This window comes from Apus apus, chromosome 5, assembly GCF_020740795.1.
Source record: "Apus apus isolate bApuApu2 chromosome 5, bApuApu2.pri.cur, whole genome shotgun sequence".
Classification (NCBI taxonomy): Eukaryota; Metazoa; Chordata; class Aves; order Apodiformes; family Apodidae; genus Apus; species Apus apus.
This window is the reverse complement of record NC_067286.1, coordinates 6,934,218-6,959,877: the sequence shown is the minus strand read 5'-3', so window position 1 is coordinate 6,959,877 and position 25,660 is coordinate 6,934,218. Positions and strand designations below refer to the sequence as shown.

Genomic DNA, 25,660 nt, shown 5'->3' with positions numbered 1-25,660 from the left:
AGCGGGCATCCTCCCTCCCACCCTTCCCCTTCTCTCCGGGTCCCCGCCGCTCTCGCTCGGGGTTCGCTGTGGAGTTTCCTGCATCCCTTCCCCGAGCATCTTCCCCCTTCTAAAACATTTCGGTTCTGTGGCAGTCTTGGGGGGGGCGGGGTGGGGAGGGAGGAGGAGGAGGGTTGCGTGATGTGAACTTTGTGCGCCATGGCACATATCGCAGCGAAAATTGCAGAAATGCCCCCCTCGGTGGCAAAGCGGGGGGCAGGGCAGGGGTTGCGGGGCGGGGGCTGCGGCACACGCCGGGACGGGGCCGCGCCGGAGCCATTGGCCACCCAGAGCCATCAATCACCGGGGGGGCGAGCCCGGCGCCCCGCGGGGCCGCGGCCGGGGCCGCCCGGGAGCCGGCGGCGGGCGGAGTTGGGGAGCGGCCGGGAGACCAGGTACCGGGGGGGTCGGCGGTGGGGTGAGGGGGTAGTCGGGGTCCCGCCTCCCCCCTTCCCCCCCCCCCCCGCAGCCTCCGCCTTGGACTCGGTGGGTAGGCTGGAGCCCGGAGTTGCCCGCAAACTGCAGCGGAGCATCGCGGGGGCTGTTGGGGCAGTTGGCGAACAACCCCCCGAGGCGCGGGGTAATAATACACTGTGGGAAAGCGGGGGTGCGGGGGTGCCCGCCTGCTTGCGGGGCGGGGGGGGAGGGATTGTTGCGGCGGCAAGTGCCCGCGCTCCGGGTGGGTGTAACGCGTGTTGTTGCTGTAACAGTGTCGGGATAGTGGATGTATCAACACAAGGTGTTGACACGGAATTAACCCTTTCCGTCTCCTGCCTTTCAAATTTTTCTTTTGCAACCCGAAACCAGGCAGAAGGCAAATTTTTTTTGAAATTCAGATGAGGACGGCGTAAATATTTTATTTGGGGGGGGGGGGGGGGGGGGGGGGGCAAGGCGTCTTTCGCCTGCCTGTATGTGTGCCTGTAACGTCAGCTGGTGTGTGGAGCTCTCCGTGAGATGCAACGTTACCTTTGAAAATTACTGATCCGCGCACATTTTGTGATGATTTATTTTTTTTAAATTAATTTTTTTTTTTTTTTGGACACGGCAGTAGTATGCTGATATAAAATGAGCTGCGCCTAAGTTTGTGTCACCCCTTTTCTGAAAAAGTGCCGGTTTATACGTGTAAAACGGAGCAGATGTGTACAATGGCACATCTCCTGCCTCGCTGACGGTCCAGAGCCACGCTGGAAAAGGTCTGTTGCTCCCAGGATGGGAGCTGTAATTTGGGAAAACGCAACGTTCTGTAACCCAAAAATCTTCATTTAGGTTTTTAATGAAGCCGTTCTTACTTAAAACTGCCACATACGGCGGGAAGGATATTGAAGATTATTTTACTTGACCGATGTGAAATATAACGCAACTTTTATTCTTTTGTACTCACCTCCTGCACGTAATCTTCAACCAGTGATTGCAGTTGGAGAAGGAAGAACGCTAGTGATGGAAAATAGCCTTTTAAATTATTATTTTTATTTATTTATTTTTAAATGTTGGGCCTAAAATAAATTTGTTTCTAAAGTTTTGAAGTGTTCAGCTCCTTTTTGGTATTTTCTTCAGAGAAGTTCACAGTAAGGAAGACAATAAGTAGATACTTCTGGTAGGTGAGCTGTACTACTCTGGAGCACTGAAAGGAAATTAGAGAATTGACACAGAAGCCAGCTTCAGATTTTCCTTTTTTTTTTTTTTCCAGTCCAGCATTTGTTGTTGAATTTAATTGCAAAAGGATGCTTTGTTCAGCTTTGTCTTAATTTAAGTATAGAGATTTATTCTTAAGATTAAAGATGAGAACAATGGGAAGAAATTGGACTTTACATACTTAAAATCTTACTGAAAGTCAACTTTAAAGTATTTAATACAGCTATTCAAGTATCCTTTTATTATTTGTTTTATGCCAGTTAGTTAAAATTTCCTTCTGTAGCATGCCTTGTTATAAACAGTGTAAAGAAAGCTTATTATCTTTCTGTATGGTGCATTCTCATGAAGAAATTGGATTTTTTTCTTGTGAGCAAACTATAATATGAAATTTAATGTTGACCTTTCTTATGCTAGATTACTGAAAACAGTGTGATTTAGCTTTTCTGAAAGCCCAAGCATAGTTGGTTCAACGTGTTGTTTTATATTGTTGCTTTTAATGGCAAGAAAAGTAACACTAGACATGTAATTTTCACACTACTACTTAATTTATGCAGACGCTGAAGTTCTTGCTGTGTTAAAGAAAAACTTAGGGTTTGTTGGTTTTGTTTTGTTTTGTTTTTCCCTGGGAGCTTTGATGGCTAGCATTCTTGTTAATGACAGTCATTTCTCTAACAGGAAGATGTTTTCATTTGTATTTACTTTTCAGTTCGGGGCAATTATGCTGCTCTGTGTTGCACACTCTTTCGCAGTTTCTATCTCAAAAGAATTACAGTACTTGGAACAGGACTGCAATTTGAAGCAGGTGTTGTGTTTTACTGTTATGCAAAATAACACTAAAATATAATTGTAAGGGAAATTAAGGAAACAGCTGCAAACTTGGTATGGTAACCACTACATTATGATTCGGGAGCAGTTGTCACATTGTCTAAAACAGAAGAGATTTAGTTTACTAATGCTCACCTTGGTGTTTTTAACTCCTGAAACTATGGCCTGTTCTTAAGAGAGGGGGTTAGTGCAAAGACCAGACTGTGACCTTAGTTACAGAGATGTACTGTCTCACTAGTGACTCAGTTTTTAATTGGGAACTTCATGGTTTAGGGTTTTGTTTGGTTGGTTGTTTTTTTCCCCTTTTTTTCCCCCCTCTCCAATGCTAAAGAAGATGAAGAATAGAACCCAATTACTGGAATGAAGGTTGCAGAATGTCTTAACCCAACTAACATATGGAAGCCTACATAGGCCTGAGGTTGTAAAATAGTAAAATAAATGGCCTATAGCAGGCCATCTGCCATTTGCAGGGCAATTGTATCGTGCTTCATGCCAAAGTGGAAATTAGTCTTTGTATTAAAAATATATTTTGAATACAAATCAAAGATTCCAAATGTTTAATGTTACACATGGCAAACACATTTCTATCTGGGAGCTAAGAGAAGCCCAGGAATGTCATAGTGGAAAAACAGTGCTTAGTTTGATGCCCAGGGCTCAAGTCACTCTCTTCTGCTTCCCATCTCTTTGTCTTCCCAGTGAACACTGATTCACTCTTGTAAATTACACACCAGATACGACAAATCCACTATTGTGTGTAGCAGCTAAAGGGATCAACTGCTGTAAAGTGTCATTATTTCATATATGTCCTTACAGCTAGGATAGTGTGCCCCAGCTGAGCATCTGACTCTTAAACAGGGCTTTAAAAGAGTTTCTCATCTTGAAAGTATTCTTCAAATATCAGCTGATCAATTTTCACAAATTCCCTCTGAAAGGGAGACAGCTGAGGTATCCTCGGTTTATTGATGGAAGAAATTGAAGCTCAGATTCTGTGCAGGGAGCTCAACAGAGATCAGGTTAGGGAAGTGTCTGGCTGTTGGGCTTACACTCATAGAGTGCTTCTGGTCTTAATGCAAAAATCCATGTAAGAGTACTTGGAAGAAGTGAAACACAGGGGTGCGTAGAGAGGGAAGAACATTTTTCTTACATCTAGTGCAGAAATACTTATGCATAAAATCACACTTAAATCTGCCAGATATATCATTAATGTCTGGTGAAGAATCCAAACCCGCTTCATTGCTCTATGAAATGGTTATTTTGTTAATGTTTTCTGGATTCTAGCCTTTGGACAGATAAATACTTTGATTCAAAGGTATTTGCCTGTACCTTTTGCTCTGCAACTGTAAAATTGTCTGCCTTGCATCAGCTTCTCATAAGTGTCTCAGATATAACTGATTTTGTAAAGCTAAAACAGGGCCTTGAAAAATAACTGTGTGTACTTGTGGAAGGCCATTTGTCCTTCAGGAGACTGGGTCCTTTTGTTAATTTTCATCATTGCAATTAGCACAAGATGTTATTTAAAATAAATAATAGCAAATGTGGAGTGTTTAATTGGAGCTTTCTGCAGAGATTTTTTTTTTTTTTTTTCCTGAGGATAAAGCCTTATTTTAAGCATTCATCCTTTGGATGTATTTAATGATGATGGAGTTAACTGATGAGGTAATTAAAAAAATTGTGAATAGTAACAGAGAGTTGGGTAACGAGTACATCAAAAATGCAGAAAAAAAGATATTTGAATGGAAATCAGGAGAGGATAGAGTAATATGTCTGCAGATGTTTAAATCTACTTTGAGTTTTATAGCAGTGTCTGTTGTCTTTCTCTCCTTGCAGAGGTCCGTGGAGTTGATGAGGAGCTGCTTGGAGTGTGGAGCTGCCTGGAACACAATGCCCTACCCTGCTCCTGGCCTTGGGAAACTGTGAGCTGCTCATGTTCATAAGGAGGAAGGATGGCTCATGGAATACCTTCACAAGGCAAAGTTACCGTAACGGTGGATGAATACAGCTCCAACCCAACGCAGGCGTTTACACACTACAACATTAACCAGAGCAGGTTCCAGCCTCCACATGTGCATATGTGAGTATTCCTGGCCTGGCCCGCGAGCGTGTCTGCGAGTGTGTCTGCGTGTGCCCGCAGCAGAGCTGCGGCGGGGTGGACGCTGGAAAATTTGGTTAGTCACATGAGCTAATAGGCAAAAAGGTTATCAAGTTTCCGACACGGTGTGTTTGAGAAACGCTGCTCCACCAGCTCCCGGAGGTGGCTCTCTCTGCCTGAGACTCCGGGAAACTTGCCCCAACGGTGTCGAACCGGGGTCCAGTTTCTCAAACTGGTCACTTTACCGAGCACACTTTAACTCGCCTGAGGGACCCTTTGCTTTAAAATTTAGGCTCCCTGCCCCCAGCCCTTACACTCAGCTGCGAAATAGGCCTAATTGGGACTAATTGTGTCCGCCCCCCCCCCCGGATCACTGAATCCTTTGTCCTGCCGGTTGCGAGTGGAACGTGTGCCGCATGCTGCATTCCACTCGCAACCCGCAGCACAAAGGAGCAGGGGGCTGCCCAGCAGTTCCTTCCAAGCCATACAAATAACTGCGTTAAAACCACGGCCCTGGCCCGAACTTAAAAGAACATAAGCATGGGAAGTGGGGAGCTGAAGGCTTCCTACCTCACCTTGTTATTCCTGGGTATTGTGTGACCCGAAGGATCGTTCTGCTGCACAGGACCTAGGCACAATGGTTTGCGTTAAGAGCTAAGTACCAGCTTTAACTCTGAATTTCCTTCCCATTGTTTAGTTAGGTTTGATCTTTATCGGTTATTTCTGTGAGGGCTCTTTTTAACATTAATAGACTGAAAAGCACGTGAAACTAAAACAAAGACGGCATCTCTTGACCTCCTAGTGCCATTGTTAGTCAGGATTTTAAACGATGTCACACTATTGAATTTGATAAGGGTTTTGTATAATAAGGGGGGGGAAAGTTGTATGGAACTCCGTTGCATTTTTGTGATGTAGAAGCCTGCCGGAAGAGTCACAATGTAGGAGTTCAGCACCTTCTAATAGGATTTCGTGTGGTTACAATCTTCCTAAAGGCAACTTCAGGAGGGATGCTGAAGAGTGTCTGTCGTGCGTGTGACTTTCAAGGTGGAAAAAAGTTTTCATTAATTGCACTTGATTTATTACCCCAACGATTATGTAATTCTTCTCTTAGAAATAATTCTATTTCTTCATTCACTGTCCAGACCTTTTGCCAGTAAATTTCTGTTGTGTGGTTTGCACTCCAGGCTGCACTTCCGATTGACATTAAGTACAAATTCTATGTAAAGAAACAATTCAAAACAAACAAAAGAAATGTAGAAGGCAGTTTTAAAGGACCCCCTTCTTATTGACATTGATTTCAGTGGGTGTTGATTTTAGGAGCAACTAAGTGTGGTATTCAACAGTGTAGAATTTACTTATGATTTGTTTCAAAAACTGACAAACATTTATACAGCTACTTCCCTAATAACTCGTGTATCTTGTAAATGATACTGACTTGACAGATGTCTTTGAAGATCTTTTAGTTGTTTGTGGAGACATTGTATAGTTGAAATAAATACTGAAACTATGAAGTACAATATAGTGATAGTATTTTACAGGATTTTTAACTGAAATACTGCAGCTTTGTTAAAGTCAGTAATCCGGGTTCAAGGAAGGGTGTGGTGTATTGAAAAGGAGATGACAATGGAGAAAAAATGGGAGTCTCAGATTTACAGTGTAAGCAAAGCAAACAAGGTTGCAATGTAGGAGGTGAGTTCAGGTGTAGGTCTGGAGAGCAAACGGTGGGTTGTAGAAAACCTTCTGGGGATAAAATGGCAGGATCCTCCCAGATTTCTGGAGCTGTGGGTAGAGGAAAGCAAGGAAGTAAAGATAATACTGTGGGTGTGGGTTTGTGTGATGGTAAGAGCAGTAGGGTTATTTCTGGGGAGGAGAGACTAGATAGTATATGGTAGCTTCAGAGAGGATCCTTACTTGTCTTCTCAGTGTTTTCTAATGAAAGCATTGTGTACATTTCTGCAAGAAGATGTCATCAAATGAGAAACCTAAACCAGAATACTTGTAAGAGCAGTATCAACAATGAAACCCTGATCTTTTTACCCTATTGTGTCTTTGCTAATTCTGCATTGCGCTAAGGATTGTTTGATTTGATTTGGTTTTACAGTTTGCTTTTCTTTTTTTCCTATCTTAAAATAATGCATGCATTCTTGTAAGAGGGAGTTTGAGGAGGTTTTATTCTTCTCTAGTGAAAAAAATTATTTAAAAAATCATGGGATGATGAAAAATGAGTAAAACAACACAGGAACTGAGTGTTACAACAAGTATGTGAATAGCAGGGCAATATATTACTACACGGCCCTGCTGCATATGGTAAATCAGTGGCTGGATGAATATGAAGGGTAATGTTCTTCCCTAAAGGAAATAATTTTTTTAAAAGTAATTTTTTTTTATGGTTATGGATCTTCCCATAAAGCTGAGAACTATATTCTTGGCATATACTGAGCCATTTCTGGTTCTAGTATCCTTTGGGCCTGACTCATCTCACAGAGAGTCATGGAGAGGCTGTGGAATATTGCCAACATAAACCTGGTGGTTAAGGCACTGGGGCATTATGCTGCCTCTTCCTTGGGACACGTGTCCTCTGCTTTTTCTCCCACTTTCATTTTATGCTTTTCATATGGCAGTGTTATGTACTTGGATCAGCAGGGGTACAGTTCTCTTATCTTTATCTGTATTTTTACACCAGCACTTCTTAGTGAATCCTTTGAAGTGTACTATCAAGTCAATAGTAGTGTATTAAAACTCCCTTTCCTTGGGCTGGTTGTGACAGCAGTTACTTAGGCTCTGGTATAGTATGAATTTCAAATCAATTTGTCCAGTCTTTGTATTTTATTTCTCTACTAATTAGTTTTTGAACAGGTGTTCTAAAGACAATTTTTACTGTACTCTAATTTTGAATAAAGGGATATCATGTTAAATTTTTGTCATCTCGAAGCAATGCTCCCACCCACAGATTTCTCTTTCTGAAGATAACATGTTTGTATTTGAATGCTAAGCGATGTTTACTTTCCATTAGTTTTAATTAACTGCATCACCTTGGTTCCCTGCTTTAAAGGGCAGCTGCAAAATAATAACAATTTTAATGTGCTTGCTTTCGCATCTTCGTGATTATTATCCCTCTAAAAGTCTTTGTACTTCCCTGTTTTTGTCAGTAATTGTGACTTTAAGAGGCAAATGCTTCTTGCTCATTTGGTGTGGTGCTGCCAAGTATTATAAGGGTTTTCTGTTTTTGTGGCGTTTTTTTGTTTGGGTTTTTTTTTTTGGTGGTGTGTTTTTTTGTGGTTTTTTTTTTGTTTGTGTTGTTTTGTTTTTAAAGTGAGCCTGTTTAGCCCCTTGAGATGTTCTATATGAGGCTGCGGTCAGTGGTGCCAGCGATACCAGCGAGCAGCAGTAGGATGCAGGCTGGGCACAGGCAGGAGGAGCTGGGCAGCTGCAGAAGGAAGGCTTCATCTTGAAACTGCAGCCTCAAAGTAGAGAGGATAGAGAAAATTTCTACTATCATAAGCCAACAGTAGGAAAAAAGTAAAAATGACCAGGCTTATAATATTATTGAATTGATCAGATAGATTTGTTATTTGCATAGGGTGTTCTCTTTTTGTTTTGTTTTGTTTTCCTTCTTTTAACTCTTCATCTTTACTGCAGCAACCACAGTGGGTCTTTCAACCATTTTAATTTAACAGGAATTGGTAATGCCCAGTTTTGTGGAACCTTCCATCTCACTCCGTTTTTTGCTTAGTCCAGTGGAAAGAAACTGAGAAGAAATGAGAGAAATTCAAATGGAATATTACTTAGGTTTTAACCAGAGGGGAAAATCTTACTCTTTGAGTACAACACAAGTGTTTACTTTTGGGGGGTGGGGCGGGAAGGGGAGATTGAAATAAACTTTGTGTATATGTAGTGGAAAATGCACATTTTGACAGACCAAGCTGGTGAGGAGGGAGTTTTGTTGAGATAAGCTGAAGTCAGAGCTGCTGCAGGCTCAGCCTTTTTGAGGAGTTCATTAGTCTTCCTCTGGTCTCACCACAATGACTTGGTGGTTTGTTTTTAGGGCGCTTGGTGTACATGTTAAAAATGTGGTATAGTTTAAATTCAGCAGTAGGGGAGTGAGAAAGACGGAGGTTTCTGTGCCAGAACAAAAGTCTTCTAAATGAGTTTATGCATACCTGGAGATACATTGAACAATCTGCGACTATATGATTTTACTGCCTTTACTGGAGTAATTCCCTATGTGAATATTCTTATTTTAAAACAAAGAGTATAAACAGTGTTTTTATATTAGTAGAACTATGTACTCTTGAATAATGTATTTAAATGTATGATTGTGTGTAAATATGTATATATAATAGTAATATAAAAATATAGCTGTATAATCATAGAAGAAAAAACTTTCAACTGTGACAAAGCCTTAAATTGTTAAAACTTGGAGGTCTACTAGGCTACTAACCTTGAGAAATAGGGTATTGCATTTTTTTTTTTTCTTGGGGAAACCATCTGCATTTAATGGGTTTTGTAAATTCCCACTGAGATTGGTGGGAAATCATGCATTTGATTTGTAACATTCTCAACTTTTCGCTTCACGTAAGGTGTGTGATATTGAGGGGGAGGGGAAAGAGTTGGCCTTAGCAGTGTATGGACTTATTTACAAATAGTGGAGTTTGGAAATGTAATAAGGTTGATTGAGAGAATAAAGTGATTCACTCTTCAGCTAGTTAGCTATCCCTAGTATGACTGGGCAGGCTGTTTTGATTGATAGAGGATCATAGTTTAGGTGGAAATTTTTACACGGTCCATTAGAAACTCTTCTTACAAAAGCATACATTGCTCGTGACCAGCTAAGTTCCTTTTCACTAGTTACATTTCTAAATAAACTGACAAAACCAGTACTCCCTGAAACAGTCAAGCTGCATCTAAGCTCTAATTGTGAAAGTGTAAGTACATTGAATGAGCGTAGCTAAAACTTGAGCCCTACTTTTGGACACAGTGATTTTTTTTACTGGGGTCATGGCTCCCAGTCAGTCAGCTTACCTGTGTGCAGTTTCAGTCTCCTTTCCCTCGCTGGTTCCTCAGTGGCACAAGGTGGCTACTGAAACGCTGAAGTTGACAGCCCAGTGTGTTAAGTAAAACAAACCTGTTTTCCTTAAGCCAGCAGCAGTAACCCCTTCAGCAGGTGTCTTGAAGCAGCTGGGCTCTTCCTGCAGCAGCGCAGGGATTCCAGCAGAAAGGCAGGGAGAATGGCAGCTGTAGGTGAGAATCCTGGCAGCTGTAGGTGAGAATCCTTACAGCTGTCCCAAAACAAGTAGTCCTTACTCAAGAGAAGGACCATTAACTGATTAAGTCTTCCAGTTCTCCTGCCATAGAACAATGGAAGCTGAGTTGCAAATATGCTAATTCTAATCTTCATTAAGAAAACCTTTACTGAAGCATGTGAATGCCTGTATGTGTGACTTAAAATCTTTTAAGATGAGCAGAGATCTTACATGAAGTTATTTATTTTGCAGAATTTAAGACTAAAATGAGTTCTAAACTGAAATTTTACTTGTGAAATGAGAATACATATTTTTCATGAGGATACAGTTGTATTTAAAGCCTTTTTAGATGCTGGAGGGGAGCATGCTGAAAGCGAAGTGTTCATACAATAGTGATACAAGGCTCAGGGATTGCAGAATTGTGATTAAAACTCAGATTTAGGCCCCTTGTATCATGTTTATGCGGTGTTGTCATAATATGCTGAAGTCTTTTGAAAAATTCATTATGTTTCTGACCTCTCTTTTTGTCATTGGAAAAAGAAGTAATAGCAACCTGCCTTTAAAAAAAATGTTCTGACATGCCTGGAAGGCTAGTGCTGTTAAAGTGTCAATATTATTAAAAATGTAGGGCAGGTTTAAAATAACTTTTTGTCACCTTCACCCTATTAGTTACTGTATTTCCAGATTGCCATGTCCTCTAAGATGGAAGCCAGGTCTGGTTTAAATGGGTGATAAAACCCTTTACCTCTAGTGCTAGTGAGAACAGGCTGCCAGAGCAGTCTCCATACCTATCAAAATCAATCAGTCAGTCCCTCAGTATGAGGTTCTGGCCTTGTGCAATTACCACGGGCTGTCTGGATGTGAAAGCAGTGCCTGTAGGTTACTGGCAGGGCTGGGAGGGGGGAAGGTCTTGATGCACTTCAGCGCTGAACCTGCCGCTCCCCAGCTGCTGGTTCCTGCCCCTGGGCCACAGGCTTTGCCACCTCCCCAGGAGTTTTGGCAAAGTCTTTTGTGAGGCTGCTGTAGAGATCATACCACTGAAGTGGCCTAGGTTAAAAATGTCCATTCATTTGTTCAGTAGTGGTTTTGTGATTTTTTTTTTTTTAAATTTTATTTTATTTTTGGGGGGGTGTTGTTTTTTTGTGGTGGTGATTCCTTCCCCCTCCCCCTGCAATGAGCTACTTTCAGTAGTCTCTTACTCGGTGTGGCCCCACCAGCAGTGGGTTATGGGGTTGCCATCACAGGGGAGAGGGCAGTGAGCTTAGGGACCAGTCAACAGGCAAGGGTAGGAGGAGATGGACACTTCATTGACAAAATTGTGCTCTTAAAACCTTGTAGAGTCAGTCTGACCCCTGTGGTAAACCTGGAGAAGAGAAAGAATATTGTTTGGTTTTTAGGCGCATGTATGTTACTGTTCTTTTTTGCTGTGTTAACCATGTAAAGAAGCCTTCAGGTAACATGTACTTCAATTGTAAGGCCTGTTTCAGTAACTGAGCACTAAAAATGGCAATTTTCATTACATGAGCTGATTCTGTGTTTTGGTATTATCTATGTAGTTAATTTAGTGATCAGTTGTACTGGCAGTTGCCTGGTGGTTTCATGTCTATGTAGAGTATGCAGTGTGTTCTTCTCTTATGGAGGTGTGTGATGGGATCTGACCAGGAATGCTTCCTGCAGCAGTGGTCCCCATCACAGTACCTTGTGCCAGGCAGAGACTGCTCATCTGGGGAGCTGTTTGGCAAAAAAAGGTGGTTATACATTACAATTGGGGTGTTATACTGTCACTGGAAGCTTGTTTCACAAGCTTTGTTATTTTTATTTTACAAACCCTTCCTTGAATATCTCACTGAACAACTAAGCAAAAGGGAAGCCCTGTAAACAGTGTAGATTTAGAGGTCTGTGTTGAATTACTATGTGCAGTTTACGTGTATTTGATGCAGAACTACTTCAGAAGTGCTGGTGATGAACATCAACTTTGTACTGAGTGTTGATGGTAAATTTCTGAGTTTACTTTTGAAGCTGCTGGAGGTGGCTTGATTTCTGAGTCGGTTGCCTAGCATGGTTATCTAAGAAAAATGTATAACTGGAGGGCCACCATGTTTCCTTCCCAAAAGAGCACCTGATGAGTTTTGGTTTCAAATTCTGTAAAATGTTGTGGCACAACTTGAGAAAATAAATGTGCTTACATAGAAGAAGCACCGTGAGGTGGGGAGATTTCTTTAAAACAGGCAAACTGTAAAGTTACTTCCTTGGAGATGTGTTAAAGTTTGCCATAGGGGGTGGTTTACCTGCACAGCACCAAGTGATGAGTGCTAGCAGAGAAGGTTGGAGCACCAGTGTTGGGTAGGAAGTCCCCTCATTCTTACATGGTAAAATCATTCATGTCTTAATTCATGCCAGGTTTTTCCAAGGACCTAGAAAGGATTCCAGTGAATTTGAGCTTTGGTCCTTGAAGCTATGACTTCTTTTTTCCAGTGGTTTGAATCATACTTGGCATATGCAGTTATAGTTTCATGTACTTTATTGTGGTTATTTCTGCTTGCAGAAGGCCTGATACTGGTTTTCTGATCTTTCTGTAGTGCGTACTTGCAGAGTAATGCAAAAGAGAGAGGAAGGAGCTAAGTGTGTCTGCATATATACCAGCACATATTTCCTGGAGCATATTTCAGAAGATACAAAGAGCTTCTTGTTTGATGGGATTTGGAAATTCAGGTCTTGCCAGTTTACTTTCATTTTTTTATGTGGGCCAGGGGAAGTTTTGTGATATTGTGTGTGGTGGTTATTTATAAAATCAGGAAGCTGTGGCCAAAACATATGTGCATTTAGAACTCTGAAGTCAAACCAATTCTCTCCTGTAATAAATATGGCTAGACTTCATTTAACATTTTTTATTTTGATGCCTTTTTCAAGCAGAAAGCATATGATAATCTTGTACCCAGTAATGTGTACAGAAGCTGGTAACATGCCCAGAGCAGTGCCAAGCGATTAGAGCAGAAAACCACGAGTCTGAATTCCAAATAATAAACTTCAGGTAACTGAAGTTGTAGTAGTTTTATTTCTCTCCTGAAGAGTTGACCATAAAGCTTAGTCTTAACCTCCATAAACCTGGAAATTTCTTCCTGGCTCATCAGCTATCCATATCCTGCAGGATCTGCTGCACGAAGGTTGGCTGAGACAAAACACTGGTGGAGGGGTGTTAGTGTTGCATTCAGCTGCTGAAGCTTTTGGGGTGGGGACATAGAGGATGGCCAGAGAGCAAGACGACCCATAAGCCCCAGGTGTGGTCATCCTCTTTGTAACTGATGGATCAAGCCCATGTTTCTTTCTCCTGGGGTGAAGATCAGAACGCTGTCAATGGAGTTCACCTGTGTGCCCTCCACGGACAGGGCAAGTCTTGCTCCTGTTTCTATATGTCCTATTTTATGAGGGGCGTATCTTCTACATTTAAGTAGTTATGTTGAGGGGAGAGACAAATAAGAAAATCCCAACTCTCTCCTGTTTTTGCCAAAAGGTTGTTGAAGTGATTGTGCTGTGTGGTGTCATGCAAGACTTTTTTTTTTTTAAATTTTGTCACAGGTTGTGGATTTCATGTTCCCAAGCCCTCTCTTCCTTGCATACTGCTTGACACTGGGGCTCTGGAGATTCCACTGGTTGTTGACAAGGAAAAAAACAGTACTGAAGGCTTCCTCACAGCAGAGTGTGCACTTACTGTACTGGGCATTAACTTATATCCAGCACATTAGACTTAAAAGCACAGAGCTGTTAAGTGTAGCACTGCTTTCCCAGGAGGGCAGCAGATGGAGAGAGAATGGGGGAGGAAAGGAAAAAGGAGTATGATAGAGGGACTTTATCTGATGTATTTGTAAGGCAGGGAACTTGCTATTTACCACGTTTACAATTTCTCTGGTATAAGGAATTGAGTGTAGTGACTGGGAGCATCAGGGTCAGCACATTACTCCTTAATGTTTAGCTATTGTATCAGTTTATGGGGAGGAAAAGGTGCTAGTCCAGTATATCTTCCCTCATGCTCCTTTTAGATAGGGAGCACAAAGAAAAAAGTCATTACTGTTTAATTACTCTAGGCTTCTTTGTTTCTTAAACCACATTCAGTTTTGGCCAGCAGTGAGAATTGCCAAACGGTTATTTTTGTTCCCATGAATGGTGAAGTACTGGTTCTGGACCAAATCATTGTTCAGAATTAAAATTTTATGTGGTCCAGCATATTTAATAAATAGGAGCCTTGCCCTGTACTTGTTAAGTGCAGTGATTAGTGACACTCTTGTTGCTTCCAGTGGGACAGGACCAGTCACTTAGAGATGCCAGATCAAGTGGGGTCCTCAATTTTAAGCTACGATTCTTTCAAGGACTTCTTTTCTCTGGTTGTTAGCAATGTAAATATAAGATTATGATAATGAACAGATATTAAGGAAGAAGGAAATTTCATCTTTATGGTTTGTTTATTTTGTAAATTTAAAGTCAACCAGGCATTCACATTTCCTCCTGGTAGAAAGGAATGAATAAGTGAAAACTAAATAAATACATAATTATGCATTAAGAAATTACATAGGACTCAGATGCAATCTTTGAAATTACTTGAAGAATTTTAAAATAAATTGTTTTTGTTTTGGTTGTATTTTTCTTGACATTACTTTGATTTTCTGTCATCTTTTGTTTGTTAACAATGATGTTTGCAGCTTTGAAAGGAAGACATGTTTACAGGAAGAACAAATTTTGTTCTCTTATCATTATTCTATACCTTGAAAGTTTCCACTTAGTACATGTTCTTTGAGTTACTAAGGAAGAGTTATGACTCATATTGCCACTTCTTAGATCTTTTGGAGAGTATTTTAATTGTTTGCAAAAATTCTTACCTTTTTCTGCTAGAAAGGTCAGTATAATGAGGCTGCACAGATCAAATACTGTAATACAAGTTTTGGACACCCTCTGAGAATTAAAATGATAATGATAATCCTCTAGGGGTGGTGTATGATTTTTTTTTTTTGTTTCCCCTTCTTTTTTGCACTGTGATCTTTGGTGGTGTTCTGCTTGGCTGCTTTGCATTGCTGCTTTGTGAGAGTGCTGCTGCATTAATGGGAAGATTGCTCTTACTGTTCCTCTCAGAACTTGATACATCATCTTGGCAACAAAATGAAGACCTTTAAGTCTTGGAGTTTTCATCACTTATTGTTAGTTATCCATTACCATAAATTCTATGCCTTCAAGAAAACAGGTTGATTTTAAAATGTATGCAAGTAGAGCCCTAAGTTTTTCTGAGATAGAAGAGAAAGGAAATCCTAGTATTTGTTTAATGGAATTTAAATTGTCTGTGGTTGGGGGGGGGGGGCTTATTTATTTTTTTTCAGGTTCATTCATTTTAGAGACCATGAATACAGATCATATTTTCCTGTAAAGAAACCTTGCTTTCAGCCTAGATTGGCAAGAGTAATATTAATTTAAGTTGAAAATTAACTTTGGATCACATGGCTTCCTTAATAGTCTGTTCATTCCATCATTTAATACTGTGATACACAAGGGTCATTATTTTCAGTCAGTATTTCTGTTAGAAGGTTTTAAAGGTATCATTCTACAGAATAGGAGGGACCTTTTATGAATTATTTTATTCAGTGCAGAGTTAAGAAGCGTATGGAGACAGGAAGTTGGTAGAGGCTTTTTTTATTAATTAGTTCAAATTATGGTGGTCTGTACAAGATTTGGTACAAGAAGTGGCAGTTTTCTGGATATCCAGTTATAAAGAGGCAATGCAGTTTCTTTAGGGTTCAAACACTTGTCCAATTAAATGTACTGAAGGTGACTAATACAGAGTAAATGGAAGATGAGAAATGGATAAATGATCTCAAATACCCAGAAATTACCAGAGATAAAGTGTCGGCCTAAAGTGTAGTTCCTAGCACACCTTGCACCTGCAGCTGTAGTTCATTTGTTACGATGTGACTGTCTGCATTTGTGTTTAAGGGCAGCCTTGCTCTGGCGTGAAGCGTAGCAGCCACGCGCGGCACATTTCTGCTCCAGCAATAGTATCGGGGTCTGTCTTTCAGGTTTATATGTGCTTTATTATTTCCCTAACAAAAGCTTTTTTTAGATTTTAAGCTTCCAGACTTGTAGTTGTTCACAAGGGAATCTGGCAACACTGACCAAGAGGCTGTGTGTTCACATACTGAGGCAGGGTCATTGGAGCCTTTCAGTGCTGTGCCCAGAACCTGGCAGCTTTAAAGGCAGACTTCTTTTTCTGTTTTATTCTTTATGATTTTTCTTCTTTTGGGCTTAGTGTGCTTGTGAGCAGAGTCAGACAGTGCACTGGGAACGAATTCTCTTTCACCAGGTATGCACACAGAACTATTGTAGTTACTGTTGGAGCTTCCCTCATAAGTTCACCACAAATGACTCTTGTCTCTTAACTGTAGGGATTTCACGTGGAACTCGAAGGGTAGATTAGTCTCTGCCTCTGTTCAAACTAGAGTTTCTTCAGAGAGCACCAGTTGCCTTGGTGGTCTTTGTTACATGAATGTCTTTATAGGAACTAAAGCAGAGTCCGTGGTGGGATTTTTTTTAAGGCACTAAACAGCTGTCAGGGGTAGAATTTCTTTTTGTTTAGGGTCAGATTAGATAATGAGCTTTAAATGAAAAACTGGGTATCCTGCTACCTATCTCCTGAGTCATCTAATCTTAAACAATATGCTGTGCATTCCTAGGGCATGAACAGTGCTGACAGGTATGTTCAAGGAATTTATAGATTATTTTTTTCCCCTCTATATTTTTCAAGCAGAAGAAGGCAGAGAACTAAAGAGTTAAAACGTTGACTCGCTGGTGGTATAACTTAAGGATATTACGTATCAGCTACAATGGATGGCTGCTGGAGTTGCCATCTCCAGCATTCTGATATTAGCACCCTCCTGAAGGCCATTATCCTGCAGAAGGATCAATTGAATGGTGCACAAAAAAATGTTTCCTGAGCTGCCTTAGATGGCACTTCAGTATGTTACATTAAATGAAAATTAGCTCTAGTTAAGCTATAAATAACAGTTCTTCACTATCAGTGTTTCATGTCAAAGTATTCAGGTAAACTACAGTTGGTCCTTATTTAATTTGTTGCCAAACACTGGTCAATACCCTGGCTCCACATGGGCAACGACACTGGTTAGCAGCAATCCTCCCAGTACTTGGATACCAAAGTTACACTAAGTGGCATTTAGCAAATGTTTTTAAATGCTTTTCTAACTTTTGCAGTACTTTTTGGTCTGGTACTGTAGAAGGGTTGTGTTACTTAGGTGTATGACTACACATGTGACTCCCTGCGGTCTCTGGGCATGGTGGAGTTGAGGTGTGTTCTGTCTGGCCATGATGTGTTTCACCTGTTGCCAACTGGCTGTAGCTGTGCCACTGTATCTCTTCATTGTAGGAGGCGTTGAGGCTACTGCGTTAGTTGCAACTTGAGATTTTAGTGATGTTGGTTCAATAGTTCTTGCAGAGCTCATAAATGAAAGAGCTTTTAAAAACAGGTAGGTACAGTATTAAAGCAATGACTGCATAGGGCCTGGCAAAAAACTGAGTTTTATCTGTCTTACTGATGCTGCTGCCTGTGTTTTAGAAATAAAGCCTTCTGATACATTATACAGCTACACTTGTGTTCTCTCCCAGGAGCTTTATGTCTGTATTTTGGACATGTCTCCTGCAATGTGTGATACAGCTGCCAGTGACCTGGCAGTTTAATCAAGTTGGGAGCTCAACTCTACAAAGTAAAAAGAAACCTTATTAATTAACCCCCGTGTATCTTTTAGTAATTAGTAAAGGTGGTATGGGTTATTACAAAACAGATTTGAAGGCAAATTGAGACATTTTCATAGGTATTTCCCCCACTGTGAGGATCTGACTTTGCAATGGCATGGGGGGACACCAGTCCACATGTGCAATATAAGTAGGTCTGGATTTGGCATTATAAATATGCACCGGATGCAGGGAAGAAAACCAGCACATTCTCTCAGGATGCTGTTAGGGCCAAGCAGAATCTCATTAGGGACAACTTCAAAGATCAGTTCCTCATGTCCATAAAAACAAGTGTAAATTATCTTCTGTGAGCCTGCTGTTAGCAGTTGCACTGTTACATTATGCATGATTCTAGACTGCACATGGTATGAGCAAACTGTGTTTCATTAGTGTGTTTCATTTTATGCTAACCCTGGCAATTTTCTCGTTTATTGGTGTTGTTTTGGCTAATACACTATTTGACTTAAAATTTCCTGTTATATTAGCTGTTAGTAGTGACACAATAAAGGACTTGTAAGGTTTTACAGTACTTATGTTTCTACAGAGGAATAGCATATATGCAACTCCCTGTATTGACTTGTTTACTTTCCCATTCTTCTGCTCCCCGAATTTAGTAAGAAAGGGGCTGGTCCTGACCCTCTTGCAGTGAATATTGAAGGAGCTTTCTGTGATGCTGCTCAGCAGCACTTGACCTAAATGTTTTTATGAAAATAATAAGAGGGCAGAACTTGAATAACACGCTTTCACTGAGCTACTTACCCCACCATATATACATTTGAAAGGCCAGTTTATAATTGTTGCTGGAGAAATGTTTTAAAATATGAAGTGCAACCTCTTAATATGGAAGTTTTGTCACAAGTCTCAGTGGAATCGAGATTTTTGAGTTTGTCTTAGTTATCCTTCTAGAACAGATGCTGTGGAATTTTCTTCAACTAATCTGTGTTGCTAAAAAAGGCAAACTACTTTCTAAATTTTCTTTTTTCTTTGTGTTATTTCTAAACTTTTTTATACAGCTTAGTCACTGATGAAGCCAAGCTAGAAAAGCATTCACTTGCATACCTAGGTAAGGTTCACCACTGCCTTCAGATGTGATGTTAAACTCCTGAAGGAGGGGTCAATCTGGTTTGCACTGTGGTTTCACAAAGACCTGCAACCTGGGGCTGCTTTAGGCTGCTCAAACTGTCACCCCTTGTAACATACACTGTGGCTGGAGAGCTGGTTTAAGCCACAGCTTGTTAAATTCACAGCGACAATGAATGTGTGAAGGCATGGTTTTCTGAGGGCTTTTTCTGCTCCTTTTTTTTTTTTTTTTAAGGTGGTGGTACTTCCACCTGGAATAGCCCTCAGTCCTGTGCACCACTGTTCTGTTCTCCCACACATTGTTCGTGTAACATGATTGGGATTCAGAATAGACCACGAAGTGTGAGAGAAAGAAACTATGTAGCTTAATGTATGGCTGACTTTGCAGTTTGATTGCAGAAAGTGCTTCACGAGAGGTAGCTACCAAGTTATGGGTTTGTGTCTTGTGTCAGATGGTTTAGGTGTGTAGGTGAGTTGGAAAGCTAGAATTAACTAACTAATTAATTAATTAATGTGTAATTTCCAAACAAGGCATAAAGAATTCCCCACCATTGTTCAAAGCTAGAAGAATAATCTTGAGATAATTCCTACCCTCCTGAAGGGGGCCTGAACGCACCTGTGAGGAGCAGTGGGAATTTCAGCTCTGACTTTCTGCAGGGTCAGAGTAGTGCTTTAAAGCATAGAGAGTGCTGAGCTGCCAACTGTCCTGCTGGTGTTGCTGCAACAAGTGATGATGATACAAGGTAGTGCTCAGTGCAAGGATGGACAAGAAGTACCCTGCTTTGAACTGTAGGAGAGCATCTCTGGACCTTCCTGGTACTGAGGCCTCTGGGGAGCTGCAGGTAGTCACCATGGTCTCAGTTAAGACCGTGCTGATGGATTGGGATGAATGAAGAATGGTCTTTGTTATGTGAAGCCTTGAATAGGATGTTGTTCTCTCCTTGGAAACCCTTAGTCCTCATTTAGGGCTCCTACCTGTAGCTCCCCTGAAAGAAAGGCCAGTTAGTTGGAACAGAGGTCATACCTATTTTAGTGAAGTTTGCTAGCATAGTCCTAATTTTAATTATGGTAACAGATGATTAATGATAATCATGTTAACAGACCCACCTAATGAGGATGCACATTATGCTGGTAAAAAAATGTATACTCTTGACAGCAAGTAGCCAGAAGGAGAAAAACCATGGAAGCAAAAGGCTTGCTTCTTCCTGGGTTTATTTTTTTGTTTTGCTCATACCTATCCAGTGTTTTACTGCTATAAAAACATTGCAGAAATAATCTTCAACATCACTTACTTGTGCAGAGCTGTCTGAATTTTAATGAAATTAAAAAAAATGTTGATTTATTTTTTCAGGACAACTCCCAGCCACTTCAGCTGCCTTTTAAAATCTAATGAGCCAAAAAGCCACCTTTAAATTATTTGTCTAGTCACCAGGTGTAACAGAGGAGAATTTAATTATTTTTTTCCCTGTGATTAAGAATTGAAGGAATTAAAAAACCCACATGGTGCATATTTGTTTCCACATATGTGTGTATGTATGTACGTTTAGATATATTTGGTGCTTACCTGTTTCCCAGAGAGGATGTTTTCATGCAGTAATAGCTTTGCCACTCTCTGGAGGCTTGGTTCCTGTTGGCATGCTCTTAACTTGGATTTTAAAGCCTGTGGAACCCTGATGTCGTTTGTTATCTTGCTAAGGAGTGATCAGTTTCATTAGAAGTTCAAGACTTCTGTGTGTGGAGGAAGTCTTCATTTAATGTCATTGTTTAGGTCTGGCTCTTTGTCTGACCATAGCAGGCACTGTTTGAAAGGGCGATAAGATAAGAAGTGGCAGTGATAGCCATGCTGCAGGGTTACTGGAAGGGCATGGAACAGTGTCTGGCCATTGGACTTCAGAGATCTGATTCTTAGTTATAATGGGTGATTGAAATGCTCTTCTCATGGAGTTGGCAGTTAATGTGGCATTCGTGTCGGTGTGTCCCTCAGGAAAAGAATGAAGTGGTTGTAGGAAAACAATAACGAAAAAAAGCAAAGTCTGTAAAACTGAGCAGAGCATAACTCTGTTCTTAATATACAGCATGGTTGCTTTCTGCTTTTAAAGTATAAATAAATACACGAGAATATGTAAGGATACAATTTGTTCAATTAAATTACAAAAAAAAATGGAGTAGCAAAAACCACAGAGGGTTAGGACTGAGATGCTGGGAAAGAACAGTGTGAAGAAGGTTGTGAAATACAGCCCCTGAGCACCATAAAGAAAGTCCAGACAGGGCTCTTGTTATCTCAGTATATTAAATTGAGTTGTTTTTCTTTTTTTCTTCATTTGTTTTGTTTGCATTTAATTTGTCAGTTTAGGAAGTCCCATTTCCCATCCAAGCCTAGTACTGTCTCTAACAAAAGGAGCCATCTATAAGTCAAACATACAAGGCAAGATCAGACTGTGTCCAGAAATAGAGAAAATTTCTTTAGACGAAGATCTTATTTTTGTCTTGATAGGAAGAAAAAAAGCCCAATACATAATGTTTAGGAAAATTGCTTTGTTGATTCAACATGTGGCTTCTGCTGAAAGGAGCAGTCTGCTGCCTTCACTCCTGTTCCAGTGCTCCTGTTGCTTCGCTTATGCTTGCACTGGTGAGCTGAATTGGCTTGTGGAGGGGCCACACAGCTGTCAGGGCCAGTCCAAGGAGAACAGTAGATCTAGGTCTAGGTGGTAGTGGCTCAAGACACTTAAGTGCAGCTGCACTGGAAACAGGAATGGGAAGAGGTTTGACTGAACACATACATGGAAGTGAGAAGCGTTTGAGGGGATGTGACCAGCCACCTCTCTATAGGCTCCCAGTATAGGGTCTGTATTAGTGGGAGAGGAAGAGGGCCTTTTTTTCCTTTTTCCTGGGAAGTACCCATGAAATGGTTCATGACTTACCTTTTACACTCTGACTCTTAAGGAGGACTGAGTCTGCTTGTGCATTTTACATTGTTAGCCTGCAAAAATAGTGGTCTTTGCCAGATTTGTGAATGGTAAGGGTGGTAAAGGAAATCATCTTGCTAGGCTTCCTGATACAAGTAGTTATCTCCTATGAGTCAGAGCTTGGTGGGACCTACATGAGAGAGAGCTTCAAAGGCCAGGGAAAATAAAGAAGGCAACAGGTCTTCATGGTTAACAGTTTTCCACTGTTTTGCTTAGTGGTGTGAAAAATCACAGCAGAGTTTACAGTCAACAGCATTTCCCTGGACGCACTTCAAAATATAAAAGCAGCTGCACATTGTATTATCCTTGTTCAGCTCTCACATCTTGTCAAACTGGTGGCAGGCCATACTTAACGTCCCTGGGCTGAATTCCCTTTGTACCATACTGCAGTTGTCCCTCCACATACAAGCACGTACCCATCACGCTTGGATTGGAATTGCATTTTTGCCATCAGGCTGAGAACTAAAAAGTGAGTGGCACGTGCCATGAGTCAGACAGAGACCTTGTTAAATTCCAGTGATGTTAGATTCCTTTTGGATAGTTGGCTTGTCTGAGTTGAGCACAGCCAGGCATACCCCTGCTGACTGGGGTCTTGGGGCTGATAGTGCGTATGCCTGGCAGGTTGCCTCACACTGAGAAATAGTTCCATGGCAAGTCTGTAATTCAGGGTATTATCTGGGCATGGTTATTTAGCAAAGGTCAAGGGCAGAGCGACTTTACTGGATCATGTTTGATGTGTGTGTGTGCATAGAGGGAGAGCACGTAATAAATAAGAGAATCATGATGCAGAGAATATCACTGATCTACGTGCAGGTGGTTGTCAGCCCTTTTCATTAGCTGGTTTACCAAAAATACACACCTGTGCTTGTTAAACTAAGTTGTGTTTGCTGCTGTCTTAGTGACGCACTGCACAGGGTACACAGGTATCAAATCATAGGAACAGCAAGGAATTACTTTGGTGAGAAATGGTCTTTGGAGAGATTGTGATGTTTCAGACAAGAAAAAGTCATTTGTGTGGGCGAGATGAGCATGGCTCTTTGGAACTGCGTGATGTTCTCTTCAGTTAAAGATGATAATTATGTAAAAAAATCTAACGCTATTTGACAGGGAGATCAATAGATGTGATCCTTGTTACTAGAGGTAATGCCAGTGGAAAAAAAGTAAGTGCTAGAGATGGTTTCTTATGCAAAAGTAGTTGCTGCTGGAAAGCCTCTGAGCATGATTGCCATTTTTTAACCATTTCTACAGCAATTTGCAGACAAAGCCGTTCTTGTGGAAAGCTATAGAGCGGTTGGTTTTCCAGAAGGCAGACTGACCAGAGCCTCTTCATTCTAGAAGGAGCTTGTTTTTGCCCTTTAGGGGTAAAGTTAGTTGCCACTCTTCATAGTCCGCAGCGCTTGAAGGGGCTTAGGATTTTATAGGCCAAAGTAAACCAGTAGAGTAGAACTAGGTGGAATAATCGATGGCAAAAGGGATTTCTAGAACAGACTGCAGCATCTTGCCCATTTTGCCCTTAAGGGCAGTATTTGTTATGCAACAGTCTGTAAGTCTTCTTGATTGCCAAAAAGTTTGGAGGAAGGAAGAAGAAAGGTTGCAGGAAATTAGTCACTTTAATCAAATAACTGAGAATCTTAACTGCTAATTTTTTTGAATATAGATAGCTGTTTAAGTATTGATGTGAACAAAAGAGTTTCTCTTAGCTCACATTCCTGTAGCATTATGGTCACTGTGAACTTTGACTTTATTGATTGACTTCAGTAAGCATGAGCACAAGCCCTTCATCCTGTCCAACTGGAAATTTCAGTGGCAATGCCAAAATGCTGAAATGTAGAGAAAACTAAAAAACAAATGGATCCAGATGTAAAGGAAGAAATGGTTAAGATAGCTTTTCCCCTGTTTTTAGCGTTGTGGGGTTGGGGTTTTCTTGTCTCCTTGAGCAACTTGCACAGTTAACCTGTTTCCTTACTTAGAAAACACACTGGTAGATACAAGCCTGTCAAAGATGTGGGTAAGTTTTAGTCACTGACTTTTACAGAATGTTTAGAAATGATTTTTTGCTGAAAACACTGACAAACTTTTTTTTTAATTGTTAAATTTGCAATTCCTCATAGCTTTGCAGAGCTTTTGTGGAATTCTCTTGTAGTCTGTTCCTGGAAGGTATGTTTTCCTGCTCCATAATGACAGGGAAGAGAAATGGTACTTCATTTGCAGACTGGGAAAGATTACTGTGGATGAGTAGGTGGGTGCAATTTTACATGTATTCTTAGTAAAGGCAAAAATGGTTTTGATTGTTAAAAAAAACAAACAACCCACCCAAGTTAGGATAGCTGAGGATGAGTACACCATGATATTCCATGTATTTATGTATTCTGGTTTTGCCAGTTTGTCAGTGTTACTGTGAACTTTAAAGTAGCTGAAGCTTTCCTTAAGTTTTTATTATCAGAATACATATTAAAAACATTTAGCTTTCTTTTCCTGTTAAGTACTAAGAGGAGTATGAAGATGAAAACCAAGACTTAAGTTTATATCCAATATTTGGAAACTGATTCAAATAGGTCCTACAGAAAAGGCTGTTCTGCAGCTGGTATTCTGGAATTCCTCTTCGTGTGAACACTCATATTCTCTAGGAAAAGTGCTTAAGCTAAATCAGAAAATAGGCCTGTGCCTAATAAATAGACTCCCTGGGAGTCATATTGGAAAATCTGAAGTACTTCTAATTCACACAGCCTGTCTTATTTCAGAGTAACCTCTTCATATTCTCAAGCTTCAAGAAACTGAACATAAATAGGAGCAATGAAAAAGATTCTTTTGCATTAAAAAAAGGTGTGGGGTTACGGTTTGTTGTTGTTGTTTGGAGGCTTGAGGTTTTTGTGTTTTGTTTTTTTTCTTTTTGTTTTTAACTTGTGGTTTGGGAGATCTGAGCTATTATTTCCATCTTTATTAATTATAAGTTTGGTGGAATTCATCTCTGTGCATGAGACCTGTACCACTGACTGTGTGAGCTTAAATGTTGCATTATTCAGTTTATGCCTTACCAGCACCTACCACAATAAGATGAATTTCACCCACGTTGGTTATTCCCATCTAAATGTGAGATGTTAGTTTCTGTTTGTTCTTGTGCAGATAGGATGTTTCATAATTTTTACATATCTAATGCGTTGGTTGAAGTAATGAAATTCCCTCTTTTGTTTTGAAGTGTAATTAGTGAGATTGCATTTGCATTGCTTGTAACGGAGTCACATAAATGAAATTACGTTGCCCACATCTCATTTTGAATCGTAAAACATGATGTGGTGCAGCTTGTTTCCCTCCTTCCTGGAGATTTTCATGACAATATTATTTATCTAAATTTCAAAGCTTCCAAGTATTTGCTTTTTGTATGCACCATGGAAATTACTTTCTGCAGTGCACTTCTACATCTGCCAAGTGAGCCAGAATTTTGATAGTGTGCAATATGTGGGTTTGAAAAGCAGCTAGTTTTTCAGAGCTTTCAGGGTCTTGTGTTCTGTTGCATATTAAGTGATTACTAAGTAGGTTTGTGCAATTAACAACAACCTCCGAATCGTACATGGTAACACCTTACTACTATTCACATATGGAAGCTGCATATTGAGGGGTTTCACCTTGTCTTTGGAATTGACTTGTAGATAATACTGAAATAAAAACTATTTTGTTTTTCTTCCCTCTTTTTCCCTGCTTTTGTTACTGGCATAATAGCAAAAATAAACGCATGTTTAATTGAGTTTTTTAGAAGTATCCCTGAGGTAGATTTCTATCCTGACTATAGTTCATTTGATTGATTTAATTTTGGGGGATATATCTTTGGAAACAGAATTAGAATAATTGCTAACTGCAGAAGTTGGTTACAATTGTGATAAACGTCCATGTCCCAGATACTCCCACTGAGGACTTCTAAGTCATTAATTTTTATGACTGAAGTATGAGCAAAACAAAAATGTTCCTAGATAACCTATAGCTTTGTGGTTGCCCACAAAACCTCTGAC

The 25,660-nt window shown here is 40.4% G+C and overlaps 1 protein-coding gene across 3 annotated transcripts in view; it reads left to right on the top strand.

Annotated features, from left to right (window-relative positions):
- The window catches only part of MPPED2 (metallophosphoesterase domain containing 2), a 105,836-nt gene that overhangs the window by 929 nt on the left and 79,247 nt on the right, over nucleotides 1-25,660 (top strand). The window contains exons 1-2 of one of the 3 annotated variants that reach the window (XM_051622190.1): nucleotides 390-434; nucleotides 4,324-4,567. In XM_051622190.1, coding sequence (XP_051478150.1) covers nucleotides 4,440-4,567 — 128 coding nt within the window. In that variant the 5' untranslated portion in view covers nucleotides 390-434; nucleotides 4,324-4,439. Of the gene's footprint in view, nucleotides 1-389; nucleotides 435-1,214; nucleotides 1,233-4,323; nucleotides 4,568-25,660 lie in introns of those variants that run through there. The other 2 variants (XM_051622191.1, XM_051622188.1) reach the window with 2 other exon arrangements.